Genomic DNA, 17,708 nt, shown 5'->3' on the forward strand with positions numbered 1-17,708 from the left:
GTATGAATTTTTTGGTTTTCATTTTTTGTTTTTGTTTGCAATTTCTGTTTTTATTTACAGTTTTTGTTTTTGTTTCCATTATTGATATCTAGACTATTTTGTTTTGTATAACTCAAGAGCTAAGCATGTGGGATTTGGTACAAATTTTGCATGTATCGATGTTGAAAAAATTAACTAATCCATAACATATGTAAAATAAAATAAAATAAAATATTATTTCATAAAACATATCACATTATTTCATAAAACTCTGTACTTGTATTGTAACCGTATTTCATGCTCTATGTCTGTAGCTTGTATTGTAACCGTACTTTTTTTTTTCTTTAACATGGCCCACTTGTGAATATTCAATGTGAGTTGATTGAATTAAAACCCAACTGTTAGTAACTTTATAGCCATTGTGGCTACTAAGGGTGGGCGGGATCTGGTTCGATTTGGTTTTCATCTCAAAACAGAATCGAAATTAGTACTATTTAATCGGTTCGGTTCAAGTTTAATTATGGCCGCCAAGTTGGATTTTGGATTTGCCATTTCCATCCCTTCACTACGTCTGCGTGTAAAGCAGGAGGCCATTGAGTAGGCGAGGCCCTTATTAAATTACAGAAAAGTGCTGTTTGTCCCAACTTTTCTTTCCCAATCCAAACAAACACCACTTCAATCTAGTATAAACCAACATAAAATGTAATCGGCATCATCAAAATAGAAAAATATTACCTGTAACTTGTTTAATTGCCCTGTCATAGTCGTCCTTGTTCGAAATGATTACCATATTTGCGGGGCTTGAAAATACAAGACCTGTAAAAACAGGTGAGTCAGTGCAACAACAAAATTTGAAGCAGAAGCATAAAGTGGAAGAGAAAAAGGGGATACCTTCATCGGAGCGTCGCATAAAATGAAGGTTTGGGGAGGACAAAGGTAATTTGCAAGGGGAAGGTAAACGTGGTGTTAGACTATGGATTGAAGATAGGGTTAGGGTTTGGATGGAAATAGGAAGAAGCTTGCGACGATGATGAAGAAGACCTGCACAGGGGTTGCTCCAATTGCCAAACAAATGTCGTATCAAAACCCCTGACTTCCTCGCCATTTTTGTCTCACTCGATTCCCTTTTTCTTCTTCCTTTTTATTTTCTGGTTCTCAGTCTCTCGCTTTTTTCCCCCCTTTTTTTTTCTGAATTGCCCACAACACTACGGGAGATTATAGAATGGTACTGTATTACCACATCAGCCAATGATACTTCCATTTAAAATTTACCATGTGTCATTTTTAAAAACAATTAAAACTTTATTTTACAGCTTGACATAAAACTCAATTATAACCTTTTGAAATAAAACTAAAAAGGGTAAATTACTGAAATGGTCTTCAAACTTATATGTGATTTACATTTTGGTCACTCAATTAAATTATTCGTTTAAATTATCTATAAATTCTATATTAATCACTCCATTGATCCTACTGTTACATTTTTTGTGAGTTTTTGTCAAGTCAACGCTAGTGGCAGGGTCTAGGATGGGTATATGCGTCTTTTAAACCTAAAAGGGTATATTCATCTTTTTAAACCTCAAAAGGCTATGATTGTCTTCTCTGATTCTCCAAAACCGTCATCTTCAGTTTGTGGAAAAGTAGGTGCGAAGCCAATAGCAGAGATTTTGGGTTAGGGTTCCTATTTGGGGATCTTCTAGATTTTCTGGATTTCTGGGATTGTGGACGCACGTCATTGATGGAGTTTGAGTTCCGTTGGGGTGGAGAGAATCCCAAATACGGTAAAGGATTCTCTGTCTGCATTTTATATTCATCGTGTTTTGCAAGTTGATGCTTTTTGTTCGCAAGTGTGTGGTCTAATGTCAGTTTCTTTATGTTTAAAAGATTCTTTGGCATTTTGTTTCCTTTATGCTGGCATTGACTGCAAAGTATAGGTTTTTCTGTTTAGTGTGGTCCCTTCGTTGTCAGCTTCACACCAAAGTCACTATTGTGCATTGAGTGAAACTGTAAATAAATGAAAACCCTAAACCTGTAGCATTAGATAAAGGAGATGTGTGTGCAGCTAACTCTGAATTTCATGTGTATTTTTTGCAGCTATCTCTGACAGAGTCACTCTTGAACTACACCATGAGGGTATGTTTGAAAATGGGGTTTATACGGGTGGTGAGGTCTGTTATTTAGATAATAATGTTGATAACTTTCTTTCATTGTTGAATTTAAGGAAGATATGGAAAAAGTAAAGGTATACAATAGATGTTTCGAAAAATGAGCAAACTATGGATATTTGGTATAGAAAGGCTATTACCTCTAATGCTAAAATAGTTGAAATTGTTGGATGCATGCCATGTAATAGGGTACTTGTGTTGTACTATATAGATTTGGAAAATTCAAATGGTAATGGGCTTGGGAGTCAAGCATATGCTGTGTGGCCTTGTTTGGATGGTGCAGAATATAACTATGATGCAGATGTAGAAAATTATGGTAAGAGTGTGACGTGGCCTACATTTAGTGAACAAGACGATGCAGATGCAGATGTACAAGTTGGAAATGAAGGGGAAAATGAGGAAAATGATGAAGAATTTGTGGTTAGTGATTATGAATTTAGTGAATAAGAAGATGAGGTGCTTGTAGCTAAGAACGTGGTAGTTAGGGGGCCAAGTGGTGAGCCCAATGCATGTGAGAACGTTGGGCCTACTATTGAGCCCAATGCAGGTGAGAATGCTCAGCCCAATGCAGGTGAGAATGTTCAGCCTACTATTGACCCCAATGCACATGAGAATGTTGGACTTACTATTCAGCCCAATGGACATGAGAATGTTGGGCCTACTTATGAAGCTCCAGGAGACGTATCATCAGATGGTGCTAACACATCAGATTTGGCAAAAGAAAGAAAAAAAGAATTGCCAAAGTTGAAGGAGTATAGAAGAGAGGTGGATTTATGGAATCCAGAGTTTAGGATGGGAATGCGATTTGCAAACAAAATGGTATTGAAAGAAGCTGTGGAGGAGTATGCAATTATACATGGTAAGTTGATAAAATTGAAAATAAACGACAAAAGGAGGCTCTAGGCAATATGCATGGGAGGATTGAAATGTCCATTTTATTTATATGCTTCAAAGATTGATAAGAGTGAATCGACATTTGTAATCAAAACTATGAGCCTAGAACACACTTGTGGGAGGGTCGACAAGTTGAAGTATGCCTCATCCAAGTGGCTTTGCAACAAGTATTCTAAGAAGCTGAAGAGAGACGCAGACTTGGATGTGAAATCATTGCAAGAGGATGTTTTGAAGGGAGTTACATAGAACAATATGCTAGGTTAAGGGATTGTACAGAGGAATTGAATAAGGCAAATAAAGGAAGGACAATTGTAATTAAAACTGAACAAGTAGGGGGCCAAGCTATCTTTCTAAGGATGTATGTTTGCTTGGCTGGTTGTAGGCAATGGTTTTTAGATGGATGCAGACTAGTTATTGGTGTTGATGGGTACCACGTAAAAGGTCCTTATCCTAGTCATATTTTGACAGCAGTTGGGGTGGATGGCATGGCAGTTTCCCAATTGCTTATACAATTGTTGAGATCGAGAGCAAACAATCATGGATCTGGTTTCTTAGGCTGTTGATTGAAGATCTAAATATTACAAATGGTTTGTCATATGTGTTCATTAGTGACAATCAAAAGGGACTCATACCTGCAATTGAGACTGTACTTCCAACTGTAGAGCACACGATATGTGTTAGACACTTATATAATAAATTTAGATCTTCACACTCTGGTTTTGCTCTAAAACACATATTGTTTGCTACAGCAAGAGCCACAACTATCCCTTGGTGGGAAGCATAAATGGATAATATGAAACAAGAGGATGAGGAAGTGTGGAAATGGCTCAGTAAGAGACCTGTAAAGAATTGGAGCAAATCTCACTTTCATACACGGTTTAAGTGTGATATGTTGTTGAACAATATTTGTGAAAGTTTCAATTCAGCAATTGTAGATGCAAGAGATCAGTCCATTTTGATTTGCTTGGATAGGATAAGAGTCTTTGTGATGCTTAGGATGGCAAATAGAATGGTTGCATGTCCAAAATGGAAACATCCAGTTGGACCAAGAATCTTCAAGATAATTGAGAAGAACAAGTTAGATGCCTCCACATGCATTCCTCGACTGGCTGGCTTGCAAACATATCAAGTGACGCACATGTATGGTGGAGAATTTGTTGTGAATTTTAGGGCAAGGACATGTTCTTGTAGGAGGTGGGATTTATATGGGATACCGTGCAGATATGCAATTTCTGCAACTTTTCAAAGGGATGAAAGCCCCATTGATTATGTGGATCAATGTTACAAGCCTGCAACTTATATGAAGTCATATGAACCAATGATTCACCCTATCCCTTCAATGGATCAGTGGGCTAAATCTGGGCATCTTCCAATACATCCCCCAAGTGTTAGGGTACATTCAAGAAGGCCAAAAAAAAGTAGGACCAAAGAACCTGCTGAAATTCTGATACCACCACCACCCCCCACCACATCCAATGACTCCAGATAATGTTCAACCGCGAGCCAAGCTCATAAGAATTTTTATTCAGATCACATGTACGAGATGTGGTCAAAGTGACCATAATAAGGCAACTTGTGACAGACAGAACTCTGAAAATCAACAGGTAATTATTTATTCTGCAATTTTAGAGTTATTACATGTTTTGGAACTAATAATTCCTTATGCTTTTGTAGGCAAATGCATCTTCTGCCCAAAAAGAGGTCCAAATTGAGCCAAGCACATTAACAGCAATTGCATCAGTAAGTGGGAGAGGAACAGTTAGAGGAAGGGGCAGAGGATGAGGATGAGGAATAGCCAATGAGGCTCAAGAAGTTGCAACTGAATTTGCTACTTCTTCACAACAAGTGTACGTTTTTTGGGGTATTTTTCTTCAAATATGCTATCTCACAAATCTGCAATTTAGTTGCAAACTTATTTGGTCCTCTTTGTTTAGATGGCAAGATGTATAAAAGGTTGGCCAAGAAGTATGGTAAGATATATGGGAAGAGGGTTGGCCATAGGAAGAGGAAGAGGAAGAGGAAGAGCCAATGAGGCTCCAGCTGTTGCAACTGAAGTTTCTACTTCTTCACAATAAAGTGTATGTTGTTTAAGGTTTATTTTTAAAATATGCTGACTCACATATTTGCAATGTAGTTGCGAACTTATATTCGTCATCTTTCTTTAGGTGACAAGAGGTATGGGAAGAGGAAGGGCAAATATACTATTGTCACAGTCAGCTACACCTACATAAGAGAACTCAAATCCATCTTCAACCTGTGTCATACCAAACTTGGTTCCATATTCAAAATTCCAACTATTAGAGGGGGCACATTCAAAAGGGCTGCTATTAGAGGAGGAACATTCAAAAGGCCTACACAAGTTCTATCACAACCATAATCATTCACAAGGCAGGGGAATCATATATATTTTGTGTAATTTGGGATGTGGATTTTGTTTAGAATATGCATTTTGGTTATGTAAAGGCACTGCATTTTGGCTTACAGTACAAACAATAGGATCACAGCTTTTGGGATGTTATTTTGTGGATTCACATCTTTTGGATTAGAGTTACACTCTGCCTTTTGGTTTTGGTTCTGTAATTTGGGATGTAATTTTGTGGAATCACAGCTTGTGGATTATAGTTAAACTTTGCATTTTGGTTTAGGTTTAGTAATTTAGGATGTAATTTTGTGGAATCACAACTTGTGTATTAGAGTTAAACTCTGCTTTTTCGGTAATGGAATTGGTTTACGCTGTGCAATTTGGTTATGGAATTGGTTTTTGGTTATGGGATTGGTTTTGGTTATGGATTTGGTTTTGGTTATGGACTTGGTTTTCGTTTATGGAATTGGAGTGATTTTTGGTTATGAAATTGGTTTTGGGTCATGCCTAAAATACACCACATTACTTTCATAGCTAACAAAAACCACATTACATTCATAGCTAACAAACACCACACTACAAACCTAAAAGGGCATTACAAACCTAACATTCATAGCTAAATCTTCCTACTCATCACCACAATTACAAACAAACACTATGAAAGGATCAAAGCAAACCCTAGTTTCAATTGTCTCTGTCTACTCCATTCCAATTCCTTTTTTCCTTCAATAAGAACACCCACTTTCTCTTCCAATTTTTTCTTCTCTTCTTCCATTAATCTCACTTGCTCATCTCTTGCTCTAATTTCTTCCTCCATACCTCTGAGTCTTCTAAGCAATCTAGGAAGCACTTCCTTTCTTATTGGACATGTTTCATTATCCATCCATTCAAAGAAATGACGTCTTGTTTGGTTATTCTGCACATCATTTGTTACACACGATCAAAGCCCCAGAACACCATTCAATTCTTCACTTAAACATAACAAAACCCTTACTCTATCTTACTCGATTTTGGTTGCATGCCTTAAACCTTCTTCCTGGGTTCAGATCTGTCCATGAAATGCACCGTTTACTCTTCATCCCACAAAAGCAACACCGATTGGATCGAGTTGAATCTGCTGAACTTTCAAACATTGCAACCGTTGTTGATTTTGTGTACTTTAGGTTTCAATTTGGGGAACCCATGAAGAAGGTGGATCCCAAAATGGCGTCTTTGTCGCTTAAAGAGCTGGCTATTTTGCAAATTTGGACGGTTTTATCCTTAAATTTGAAGGCAACATTGACAGAATGTAACGGTAGGATCAATGGGGTGATTAATATAGAGTTTATGGACCATTTGAATGAATAATTTAATTGAGGGACCACAATGTAAATCGCGTATAAGTTTGAGGACCCATTGAGTAATTTACCCAATTAAAAAAAATAACAGATCATAAAAAGAACCACCTACCTTGACCTTGTGTCCTACCTCGCCCTGCCTCCCTTGGTCGCCGCCCCCTCCCACACTCTCTACCCCTTCTGATGCACTTCAACAGCTTAATCATATATGAATCCTTCATTCTCACCCTTTCGATGGCTACCCCAAGACCCAATTATATTTTCCCTTTTTGAAGGTCTCACTCATTTGTTTACTACTATTTTTCAGATTGTCATCAAATATGAAAGCTTGAGGGGAGAGGTGGGTGTTAATGATAATTTTGAATGGAAGTATCACCAGCTGACGTGGTGCTATGGTACCATTCTATAATTTCTCTAACCCTACAAAGAATTCTACTATGTGGATGCCTTATCCACCCACCAATTAACCGATGTAGGATTTTGATGCTCTACTGGGGATATTGTCTGCCATATTATATTAGACTTTATCAACACCATCGAAGACAATCTAATGGCTGAGAGCAGCGGCGGACCTATAAATTTTTCAAGGAAGGGGCAATATTTCAAAGGCTAAAAGCTTAACAAAACAAAAACAACCAAATAACCTGATAATTTAAACGATATTTAAAAGGCTAAAAACACTATATTAATCATATTAACCAATTCACCATGTTAATTGATACAAATAAACACAACATTAAGATATTAACCAATTCACCATATTAATCATTTAATCAAACCACAACAATCTTTATTAATTAATTAAAAACTAAAAATATATACAAATAAATAAATTCAAAAAAATCTATACATAAACCAAAACAAAAGCTCAATCAATTAACCAAAACCCAACAATCCATCTTAATTAATTAAAGCATAAAGAGAAATTACTTTGAAATTTGAGAGAGAAATTAATTTTCCAAACAAATTGTGGAGGGTTGGTCCATTGGTGGATGGCTTATCTTTTCTGGTTTAGGAGCTGCCATGGCTTATGCCCACTTCACAACCCTTCTTTTGCCTCTAAAAACAAATGGGTTTCTACCAAATGAATCAAAGAATACAAAGAGGGAGAGAGATCCTTTCAGGGTTTCGTTGCTGAATGAATGTAATGGAATTTACTTGTACCAATTTGAGAGAGTGAGAGATAGTCAATGATAATGAAAAAAGCACAGAGAAAAGCTAATGGATGATGGAGGCAAAGGAGGATTGAGAAAAAAAGAATGTGGTTGGGGAGTTGGGCGGTGTGGGTAATGGTGGTTCAGGTGTGGAGGGGTAAGGTTAAGAGTTGGGGATGATATGGTTTATTTGGGATATCTAATTTCAATTGAAACTCATTTGAGGTTAGCCCTTTCTTTTTATTTTATTATTATTATTATTTTTGTTTTCACTTGGACAAAACTATGCATTTTTGACATATCACTTCTTTTTTTAATTTAAAAAATAAAATAAACCCAAGTAACCTTGCTTGCAGCAAAAGAGCTTCTTTGGAGCACTTAATCGAGCAATGGTGGGCGATGTGCAGAGGGCATTTCCAGCTTCTCCAAGTGATTTTTGAGGAGATACAGTTGCACCTCCTTGCGTCTATGTAGATCCGCCAATGGCTGTGAGGTATGCCACGTATTTAATACCCTTATTTTCATTTGGTTTCAGTGACACTCAAAAGAGTCTCTTAGGTTATCATGTGTCTCCAATTTAGTCCTTGTTTTTCAATTTGGCCAATTTAATCCATGTATTTAGAAGAGTTAGCCGATGTAGTTTAATGCGTTAATGGCATGTTTATTAATTCGCAATCGGAATCAAATTAAGTAGTTGAATATATTCATGTGTTTACATCACATTGAGGAATTAAAATGCGAGTGGGACCACACAAAATCAAGAATTCAACTCCTGATTTTGGAGGAACTTGACTCTTTTATCGTTTATAGACAAAATTCATAAACCTCAGTTTTTATAAAAAGTATCAAATATAGCCAAAATCATACTTAAATCATTTAAGGAAATGGCTCATGTCAACCATGTAATACCTGCCAACCCACTAAAAAATATAAGGAAATGGAGACTCAGCACACACACACAAAGGGATTTTTGAACCCTTTCCACTTTCATTTCTCTCCAACACCTTATCCACCATACTACAAACAACTTTATGATTATTTGCTACACCATCTGATGTGGTCATGCCATGTCAATTAATAAAATTGTCATGTGGATTTTATTTTTATTTCTTTCTTTTATAAAAAATAATTATTAAAAATAAAAAATAAAAAACCCCAGCATCCTTGGACTCTTCGTCTCTAGCACTCATTTCTTCTTCATCTTGATGAGTGCAGAACTACTGTTCTGGGCGATGGTATGGGTATTGCAGACCTTGGGGATCTGGAAGTTCTCTACGTCCCACTACACCGACGTCTTCGCCTTCTTGCACTACGTCTCCACCTTACCCATCAACGTTGTTGTTGTTGCCGTCTTCGCCTTTTTCACTTTTATTTTTTGTTTTTAATAATGATTAAAAAAGAAATAAATAAAAAATTCGCATAATAATATTCATTAATTGACATGGTATGACCACATCAGCTGCCACGTAAGGTGGTCAGCTAATGTGGTCAATTTTATGTGTCTAAATAGCATTACTCTAAAAGATTTCCCTCTCTCTCTCTTTCTCTCTCCTCTCCCTCTATCCCGATTTCTTCCCCCACCCAGATTTCTTCCCCTACCCGATTTCATTCCCCACCCAGATTTCTTCTCCCATGGATAAAGTGCCCCACCAAACATTTTGCAACTTCAACTTCAAATCCTTCACTTATCATCCCCACTGCACAACAAAAACACCATGCATATCCAACAATATTATCATCTCTACCTTCTGAAGCTACAAGTATCCTTCCACCAACAATGGCATATGCCAGAAAATCCAAGTCTATACAACATGGACAAGTCAGTGGAAACTCGTCGTCATCCCTTCTGTCATTCCTCTCCAAAGATGTTCTCTATGGAGAATCCAAAGGGGGCAAATCATAAGATAAACATCAAGAATTATAAAATTAATCAATTTAAAAAAACATGTACTTCCGACAAAATACCACAACCTCAATAGGGTGAGGATAAACTTAATTAATGTTGTATTAAACAGGTCTATCAGTTACTGACACTACAAAAAAGAATGCCTTTAGCGAGGGTGATTTATGGTCGGAAAAGGTGTTTTGTAGTCGAAAATACCCTTTTTTGACGGCAAATTGCCGTCGGAAGTCGTCGAAAAAACGTTGGTTGCAAATAGTTTTTTTCCAACCACTCCGTCGGAAATAATGTATTTTCGACGCCCATATTTCATCGATATTGCTTAAATTTCTGTCGAAAATGCATTTTCAAAACAATGATACAAATTCATTTCCAACCATAACTCTGGTCACAAATAATTATGCAACTGTCGGAAATAATTATTTATCGAGATCTTTTGTTTTTCGACCAATGACTATTTGCCGTAAATAATATTTCCGACCCTAAATTATTATTTGTGATGAATATAATTTCTCGGAATTGTGCATTTCCAACATGGAAGTGCGTCGAAAAAAATGTTTTTCTGACGACATTTATAGCAATTATCAAGAGTAAAAAGTCGTCGGAATGTACAAATATTTTGTAAAAGAAATATATAAAAGATTTCCAATGAGAAATTGTTGCACGAAAAATAATATATATTATTATTAGTAAAAGACCAATGTAACAAATTCCAAAAACTCATTACAATCCTAAGATATATCCTATATCAATGGTCCTCGAAGCCCACTTCCAACCGAATAAGGTGTTTGAATGCAGCTTTCAGGTCTTCCTGTGACTTGTATGTAAATATGGCTTCCTAGAAATGCAAAACCTTATCCCATGATTCAAGCACACCTACATACAAATAGTTATGATCCTGAATTGAAAACATATAAATATTCTTTTGGATGAAAAAAAATATTATGAGGAATCAAAAAACATAACACATGCCTTAACTGAAATAAAGACACAAGTGATTGAACAAAATTTTACACATAACAGAAAGTGGCTTCTTATTTCAATGTTATTTCAAACTTAAACTCAAGATTTTAATCATGATAATCACAAATTGATCTTTATGAGGTTAAAAAAATGATTAAGAGTTTAATAACATACCTAAAACATGACAAAATGGATCAAATAAAGAACTGAGGCAACAAAACTAGTTAAATAATAATAAAAGAGTACACATAGAATAGAAGAACCGTTGAAGAAATAACATGGTAATCACAGAGTGCTCCTCATGTCACTAACCTGTATCGATCAACAAAACAACAATATTATAGCATTCCAGAAACACACTGTTAGTGTAAGAGAACATGTGCTAGTGTAAGAGAGACAAGTCTACAAAAGTCTTTTAAGTGCACTACTGTGTAAGATAAAAAGAAAAGAGAATAATATATATCCTCCCATATTGAGAGATCCTTGCAAACCTTTTGACAAAGAGAAAAAAGTTGTTTACTAGTCTAACCAGCATATCAACTAAGACTGCAAAACAGGGCTAAACATTATAATATAACATGACAGCAGCCAAAATGAAAACTAAAATACAGCAGCACTCAAATCATAAAACAAAGCCTATAAAGAGATATCCCAACTATCTCACGTGCTTCATTTGTCAGTCGTTCATACACCAATTTACCATTATCTACTAGAGTTCTACAGCTTCATCTTTCGTATTCAATTAAAGAAAACAATGGCATCGAAAAAAAGTTAGGACAACCAAAATTATTGACAATCCAACATTCTTTCACCAACACAATATTTATCAGTACCTGTTCTTGACATCTTTTGTGGCCTATAGCAATAGAAAGAGTCTCTCAAATGAAAAACAGAACAACACATTAAAAAAAAACCAATTAACAATTAACAAAATTAAAGCAAATGAAGCAGCGAACTGAATTACAAAATTTAATTTACCTTTTTCCAAGACTCAAACGGACGAATTTATACCAAAATCAAGGAAAAATCGAAACCTGAAACTCAGAAAAAACCAAATTCAGATATATATAGAAAGGAAAAAAAATCACTTCTCCAAGTCATGCTCATTGATAGACGAAAGATAGGGAGGGTGCATATACAACCTTGCTATTTTGGGGTTGGACTCAGATATTTGTGAGAGTTGGAGAGTTTGTAGATGAGAGAAAGGAAGTGAGGGTTTGGGTAAAAAGAGATAGAATCAAAGACAGAGAGACTAAGAGAGAGAGAGAGAGAGAGAGAGATGACGAGAGGGAGTGTTGAGATTGCTGGCTAATCTTGAGCGAAAGAGGAAGAGAGGCCGAAAGAGATAGAACGAGACAGAGAGACATAGGGAGGCAGTGCGAGAGGCGATTGAGAGTGGGTGTGGGAATTTTAGGGTTTGGGTAAAGCGCTAAATTAGAATTTTCGTGGAAAAAAAAAAGCGCCATAGGAAAACAAAATTGGGCAGAAATTGGCAACAAATAAAAAAGGAAGAAAAAGGATAGGTGGCGCCTGTGAGAAGCTGCCACGTGTCCATAAATTTGGTTTAATGTAAATTTTATATGATTTCACTCCTAAAAATCATAATAAATACATTAAAAATCCAAAAAATTCACCAAAAATTCCTACGAAGTTCTAGTGACATTCTCCTCATCCTAAAGCTTGGAAAATATTATTTTTACTTATAAAAATTCAAAATGACAACCAAAACTCAAATTAGATTGTAAGCAAACCAAACACTAGTTAATATTTGATAACCTAATGCTCTTGCTTCTTTGATCCAATTACTTTGAACTCAATTATGTGGAATCATAATTTTAGACTTCTAAAATTAAAGGATTTGTCATAAGGAGTGTGTATCTTTGTTCGTTGTATTTTTCAAATTTTTATTTAATCTATGAATTTTTTAAGATAAACAACAAAAAAGTAAGAAAAATGACGTGTGGAGCTGTGGTATGATGACACACATCACCAGAAAAAGCACACTGTAAGAAGTTGCGACTTGTCACTCAATTCAGTTTAATATGGATTTTATATGATTTCACACCTATAAATCATAATAAATACATTAAAAATTTGAAAAATCCATTGAAAATTCATATGAACTCCTAGTGACATTCTTTTCGTCCTAAAGCTTTGAAAATATTACTTTTACTTATAAAATTTCAAAGTGACAACAAAAACTTTAATTAGTTTGTAAACACACCAAACGCTAATTAACGTTTGATAAGCTAACACTCTTGCTTCTTTGATCCCTCAATTATGTAGAATCATGATTTTAGACCTTTAAAATCGAAGGATTTGTTGTAAGGAATGCATAGCTTTTTTCGGTGTATTTTCTTATTTTTTATTTAATTTGTTATAAATTTTTTAAGATAATAATTTTCACGGCTGCTAATTCCCCTTGTAAAATAGAAATATTATTACCGACAACCCTATGTTGCCCTCGAAAATAGTTATATTATTCCGACAAAAGCGAATATGCCCTCAGAAACAAGCACAACTATTACTGATGAGGATGTGTTTGGTCGTAAATATAACAGCATCACCGAGCGGACATATTTCTTCTCGGAAATAGTCAAACAATGACGACGAGATGAGAATTCCCTCGAAAATAATCATCTTATTTCCGACAAACATAATTTTTGTCGTTAATAAAGTTGGCGCCAAGTTTTCCCGCCAAATAAATTACATTTCCGACGACCATAGAGACTTTTTCGAGTCGTTCCTTTGTCGGAAATAAATTCAGTTCCATGACATATTTCCAACGGATAACATTTTTTCGGAAAAAACACTTTTTGAGGGAATTTGGGAGCCCTCGGAAAAATTTGGTGGTAATGAACCTTTTTTTTGTAGTGTGATTTCATTTCATAAATTACAAAAATCTTCCATTTATGAGTCTTCATACGCGGAACAGAGTAGCTACTTTCGTCTTTTGCCAGAAAAAAGCAGAAAAGATATATATATATAGAGAGAGAGAGAGAGAGGCCACGAAAATCACTATACGCTTATTACTAATGATTTTGTTAACACCTAAAACAATCTGAACCACAAGTAAAGGTGTGTATACTAACTAAAGGAGACCGGGGGAACCTCAGAAAGATATAATCCGATAAACCAAGAGTGAACAAGAACACATACATAAAAGTAAACAGATATCAAATGATTCCACACATAATATATTATGTATTCTTAAGATGAACACTTAGGGCACTTCCAGCAGTGAGAATGTTGCCATGGCAAGAGGGGGGGCTAAGGCTGACACTATTCACGGAATAGTGTCTGCCTTTGCAAATAATAAGTTTAAGTTCCAGCAGTTGCCATGACAAACGGGGGTACTATTCAATTTTTTTGTTTTTTTAACAAATTTGTTTACCTAAACAATTAATTTGGACAATATTTTCGGATGAGATTTTCTGATAAAATATTCGGATAAGATATTACTACTCCCACAAGCATCTTCGCTGGGAAGATATTTGAGTGTGGGGAGAAGAAATCGTGATAGAGGGAGACAAGGAGAGATTTATTTTTAATTTACATTTTGATTTTTAAAACATTTTATTTATATTTTCATTAATCTATCTATATATAGAGCAAACTACAAAGAATAGTAAAACATTTAAAATATCAGAAAATGTCATTGGTTAATACAAACATTAAGAATTAAAATTATTAATTAAATAATGATAATATGGTAAATTCACACTTTTTCATATTAAAAAAATTAAAATTAAAAGAAAAAAAAGATAATGGATCCTATTTTTATGAAACACAATTACCCATTATCTTTTCTAATTCTAAAATAAAATAAATTTTTTTTTTTAAAAAAAAGCATCTCATAGGTGTGGAAGCGCGTGCGGAGAAGTTAGTTAAAAAAAAATATTAGTGCCTAGGAAACTATAGAGAGATCCGACGAAAACCTGAACCCTCCGTTTGGATAATGGAAAATCACTCAGAATTTGGCTAAAAGTCAGGAATTTAAGAGGAGAAATTAACAATTCCCTCATTTGGTAACTTAATAGCGGAATTTATTAAATGACGCAGAAAAAAAATTGTGGAAATTGGAGCATCAAATTTCCAAGTTTAATTTTCATCAAAATATGTGTCATTTCACAATTTCTATAGTGTCATTTACAATTTGACATATATAAATCTAAACACTGAAATCTTTAATTGCCGGAAATTGAAATGATGGAAATATAAATTCCGTCATTTTAGAATTCTATGTAATTTTCAATTTATTCATCTAAACGGAGGGTAATGGTAGAACTAACAAATTTAAAAGTGTGTAAGTAATTGTAAAAGCTTAAAAAAAGAGTGACTAAGACCATCTCCAACCCAAGGGCTGGAAACTCAAATTTTGAGTTTAGCCTCCAAAAAGCTTCTCCAACTCATGTACTTTTGGGGTTGAAAATTTGAGAAATCTCAAAACTGGACTGGAATTCGATCGATTTATCTTGACTGATAAATTCGTGGGCCCAAAATCTGCTTTAATTTTTTTATTGAATCTGGAAGCCCACGTGATGGCCAATTGATGCTGGGCCCACTGACAAGTGGGAAAAGCAGATTCCCATTCCTTTATTGATTGCCAACAGCTACTTTTTCAAATAATATGTTATGCTGTTTTTTTAAATATATTCCAACAGCTATAAAATTAACGATTCTAATTCATTTTAGGCAATATCAACGGTAAAATTTCACATCCAACGGCTTAAATTTAAATCCAACGGTCAAATTAATATTTATAATTAATCTAAGTCAGATCCAACCTCAATTCCAAACTCTATAAATAGCCATTCATTTGGTAAATAATCCACCAAAAAATATTTTTTTTCCTTTCTCCCTTTGTTATAATTTTTCATTCTACATTTATTCTTGTTGAGAATGGCCCCAAAACCCCAAAGAAGGTGGGTTTCTGTCTTTGAAGATGGGGCTATTGGCATGAATCAATCAAACGACTCATTTTGGTTGCGTGTGTATGAAATTTTTTTGGAAAATGATCCGGGCATGAGCGGAGCCGGGGTACGATCACCGCAAGCTATTGTTTCTCGGTTCAAGATCATCAACCAACAATGTTCGCTTTGGAAGACATGTATAACAAAGGCCAATGCAAGGCATGTGAGTGGCTCCAATCTTGAAGATGTGGTGAGTACCCATTTTTTTCAATGCTTAAATTTATAATTTTAATTGTTTTCAATTATTAACTTGATTTTTATTTTATTTCATGGGTAGGATATGAATGGAAAAACACTTTTCTTGAATGATAATAAACCTCTGAATAGGCCTTTCAAGTTGTATCATGCTTGGCAAATCTTAAAAAATTGCCCAAAATGGAACGACCTATGTGAATCTCTCACACAAACATTCAAAGATTCTTCTCATAGTGGCAATACAGTCAATTTGGAGGAAGATGAAGATGATGTGGTCATGCCCACTCCAAGGCTGTTAGGAAGAGATAAACAGAAGGATGAAAAAAATAAAGGGAAATGTGTTGAAAGTTATCTCAACCAAAGTGGTAAGTTCTTGTCTGAATTGGTTCATCAAGGAAATGAGGCAAACGAGGATAAGAAGCGAAAGTTAGAGCTCCTACAAGAGTAACATGCATATCAAATCCAACAAGATAAGAGGGCCAATGAATAGAGGATAATGTCCATGGACCTATCCAAATTTACTCCAAGAAAGAAAAAAATATTGGGGGAATAAGCAAGACGAAATTATTGAGGCCCAAATGAATACAAGTTCCCCCTACAATCCCGAAAACAAATCTGGAGACTATTATCCAAGCCCTCCACGTAGTGGTTATTAATTTACGTTTATTTGTAATTGTTTTTTATCTTTATTTATAATTGTCGTTTATCTTTATTTCTAATTGTTGCTTATCATTATTTTTAATTATCGTTTATCTTTATTTGTAATTGTTGTTTATTTTTATTTATAATTATCGTTTATCTTTTTTTTTTTATGATTGTCGTTTTTTTTTTCCATGATTAGTTTTTTTTTAAATTCAATGACAAACCATATAATTCATTAAAATCACACAACCACTTTTATAATTTAAACACACAACATAATTTAAACATGCATAGATAATTTAAACACACTTACATAATTTAAACACACAACATCATTTAAACACACTTACATAATTTAAACACACTTACATAATTTAAACACACAACATAATTTAAATACACAACATAGCTCATTGCCCCTCTCATTCGCATCTCCAAATGTGGTTGATCAAATCATTTCTTAGATTGCGATGCACTTGTGAAGTACGAGCTCTATTATGACGGACCATGTAGTCTGAGATAGTTTGTCTGTCTCGGTTTATATCGTATGTGATAGTTGGCTCAAGCTCATAAGCAAGTCTTGCTCTTGCTCTTGCTCTTGCTCTTGTAGATGTTCGTGGACAATTGTCTTCATCATCAAATTCTATATCTAGATCCTCATACTCATCCTCAACAATCATGTTGTGCAATATTATGCATATCATCATGATTGAATGATGTTGTTCTTTGCGCCACATACGTGCAGGTCCCCTAACAATTTCCCATTGAGCCTGAAGTATTCGAAGGCTCTTTCGACATCCTTCCTATAAGCCTATTGTTTTTGGGGAAATAGTCTTTTTTTTGGAGTATCCGGTTGGGAATTCGTCTTAACCAATGGATACCATTAGCCAAGTAATAATCCAAATTATATTCATTTCCATTGACAACATATTGCATATGGGAAGGCACTTCATTCACTACATCATTGAACAATGGGGAACGAGCTAGAATGTTGATATCGTTGTTCGATCCGGCAACTCCAAAAAAGGCATGCCATATCCAAGTGTCATACGAGACTACTACCTCTAGAACGAAAGTTGGCTTATGCTTGTAGCCGGTAAACTAGCCTGCCCAAGCAGTGGGGCAGTTCTTCCATTCCCAATGC

At 35.1% G+C, this 17,708-nt stretch overlaps 1 protein-coding gene and 2 long non-coding RNA genes across 3 annotated transcripts; 2 read left to right on the forward strand and 1 right to left on the reverse strand.

Annotated features, from left to right (window-relative positions):
- The first annotated feature begins 1,404 nt into the window (after positions 1-1,404).
- On the forward strand, positions 1,405-5,660 carry LOC148915281 (uncharacterized). Its single transcript, XR_016128420.1, has 4 exons — positions 1,405-4,642; positions 4,713-4,885; positions 4,973-5,116; positions 5,204-5,660. It is a non-coding gene; the product is annotated as an uncharacterized LOC148915281 (long non-coding RNA).
- A 4,787-nt stretch (positions 5,661-10,447) lies between these two features.
- Positions 10,448-12,094, reverse strand: LOC148915282 (uncharacterized). The gene is made up of 2 exons (XR_016128475.1): positions 11,897-12,094; positions 10,448-11,788 (listed from the first exon to the last, which is right to left on the reverse strand). It is a non-coding gene; the product is annotated as an uncharacterized LOC148915282 (long non-coding RNA).
- Positions 12,095-15,656: 3,562 nt separating this feature from the next.
- LOC148915283 (uncharacterized) lies at positions 15,657-16,370 on the forward strand. The gene is made up of 2 exons (XM_089041870.1): positions 15,657-15,917; positions 16,005-16,370. The coding sequence occupies exons 1-2, from the start codon at positions 15,657-15,659 to the stop codon at positions 16,368-16,370; spliced, it is 627 nt and encodes a 208-aa protein (XP_088897996.1).
- Positions 16,371-17,708: the final 1,338 nt, after the last annotated feature.

Source organism: Prunus mume, linkage group LG7, assembly GCF_029339155.1.
Source record: "Prunus mume cultivar Tortuosa linkage group LG7, ASM2933915v1, whole genome shotgun sequence".
Lineage (NCBI taxonomy): Eukaryota > Viridiplantae > Streptophyta > Magnoliopsida > Rosales > Rosaceae > Prunus > Prunus mume.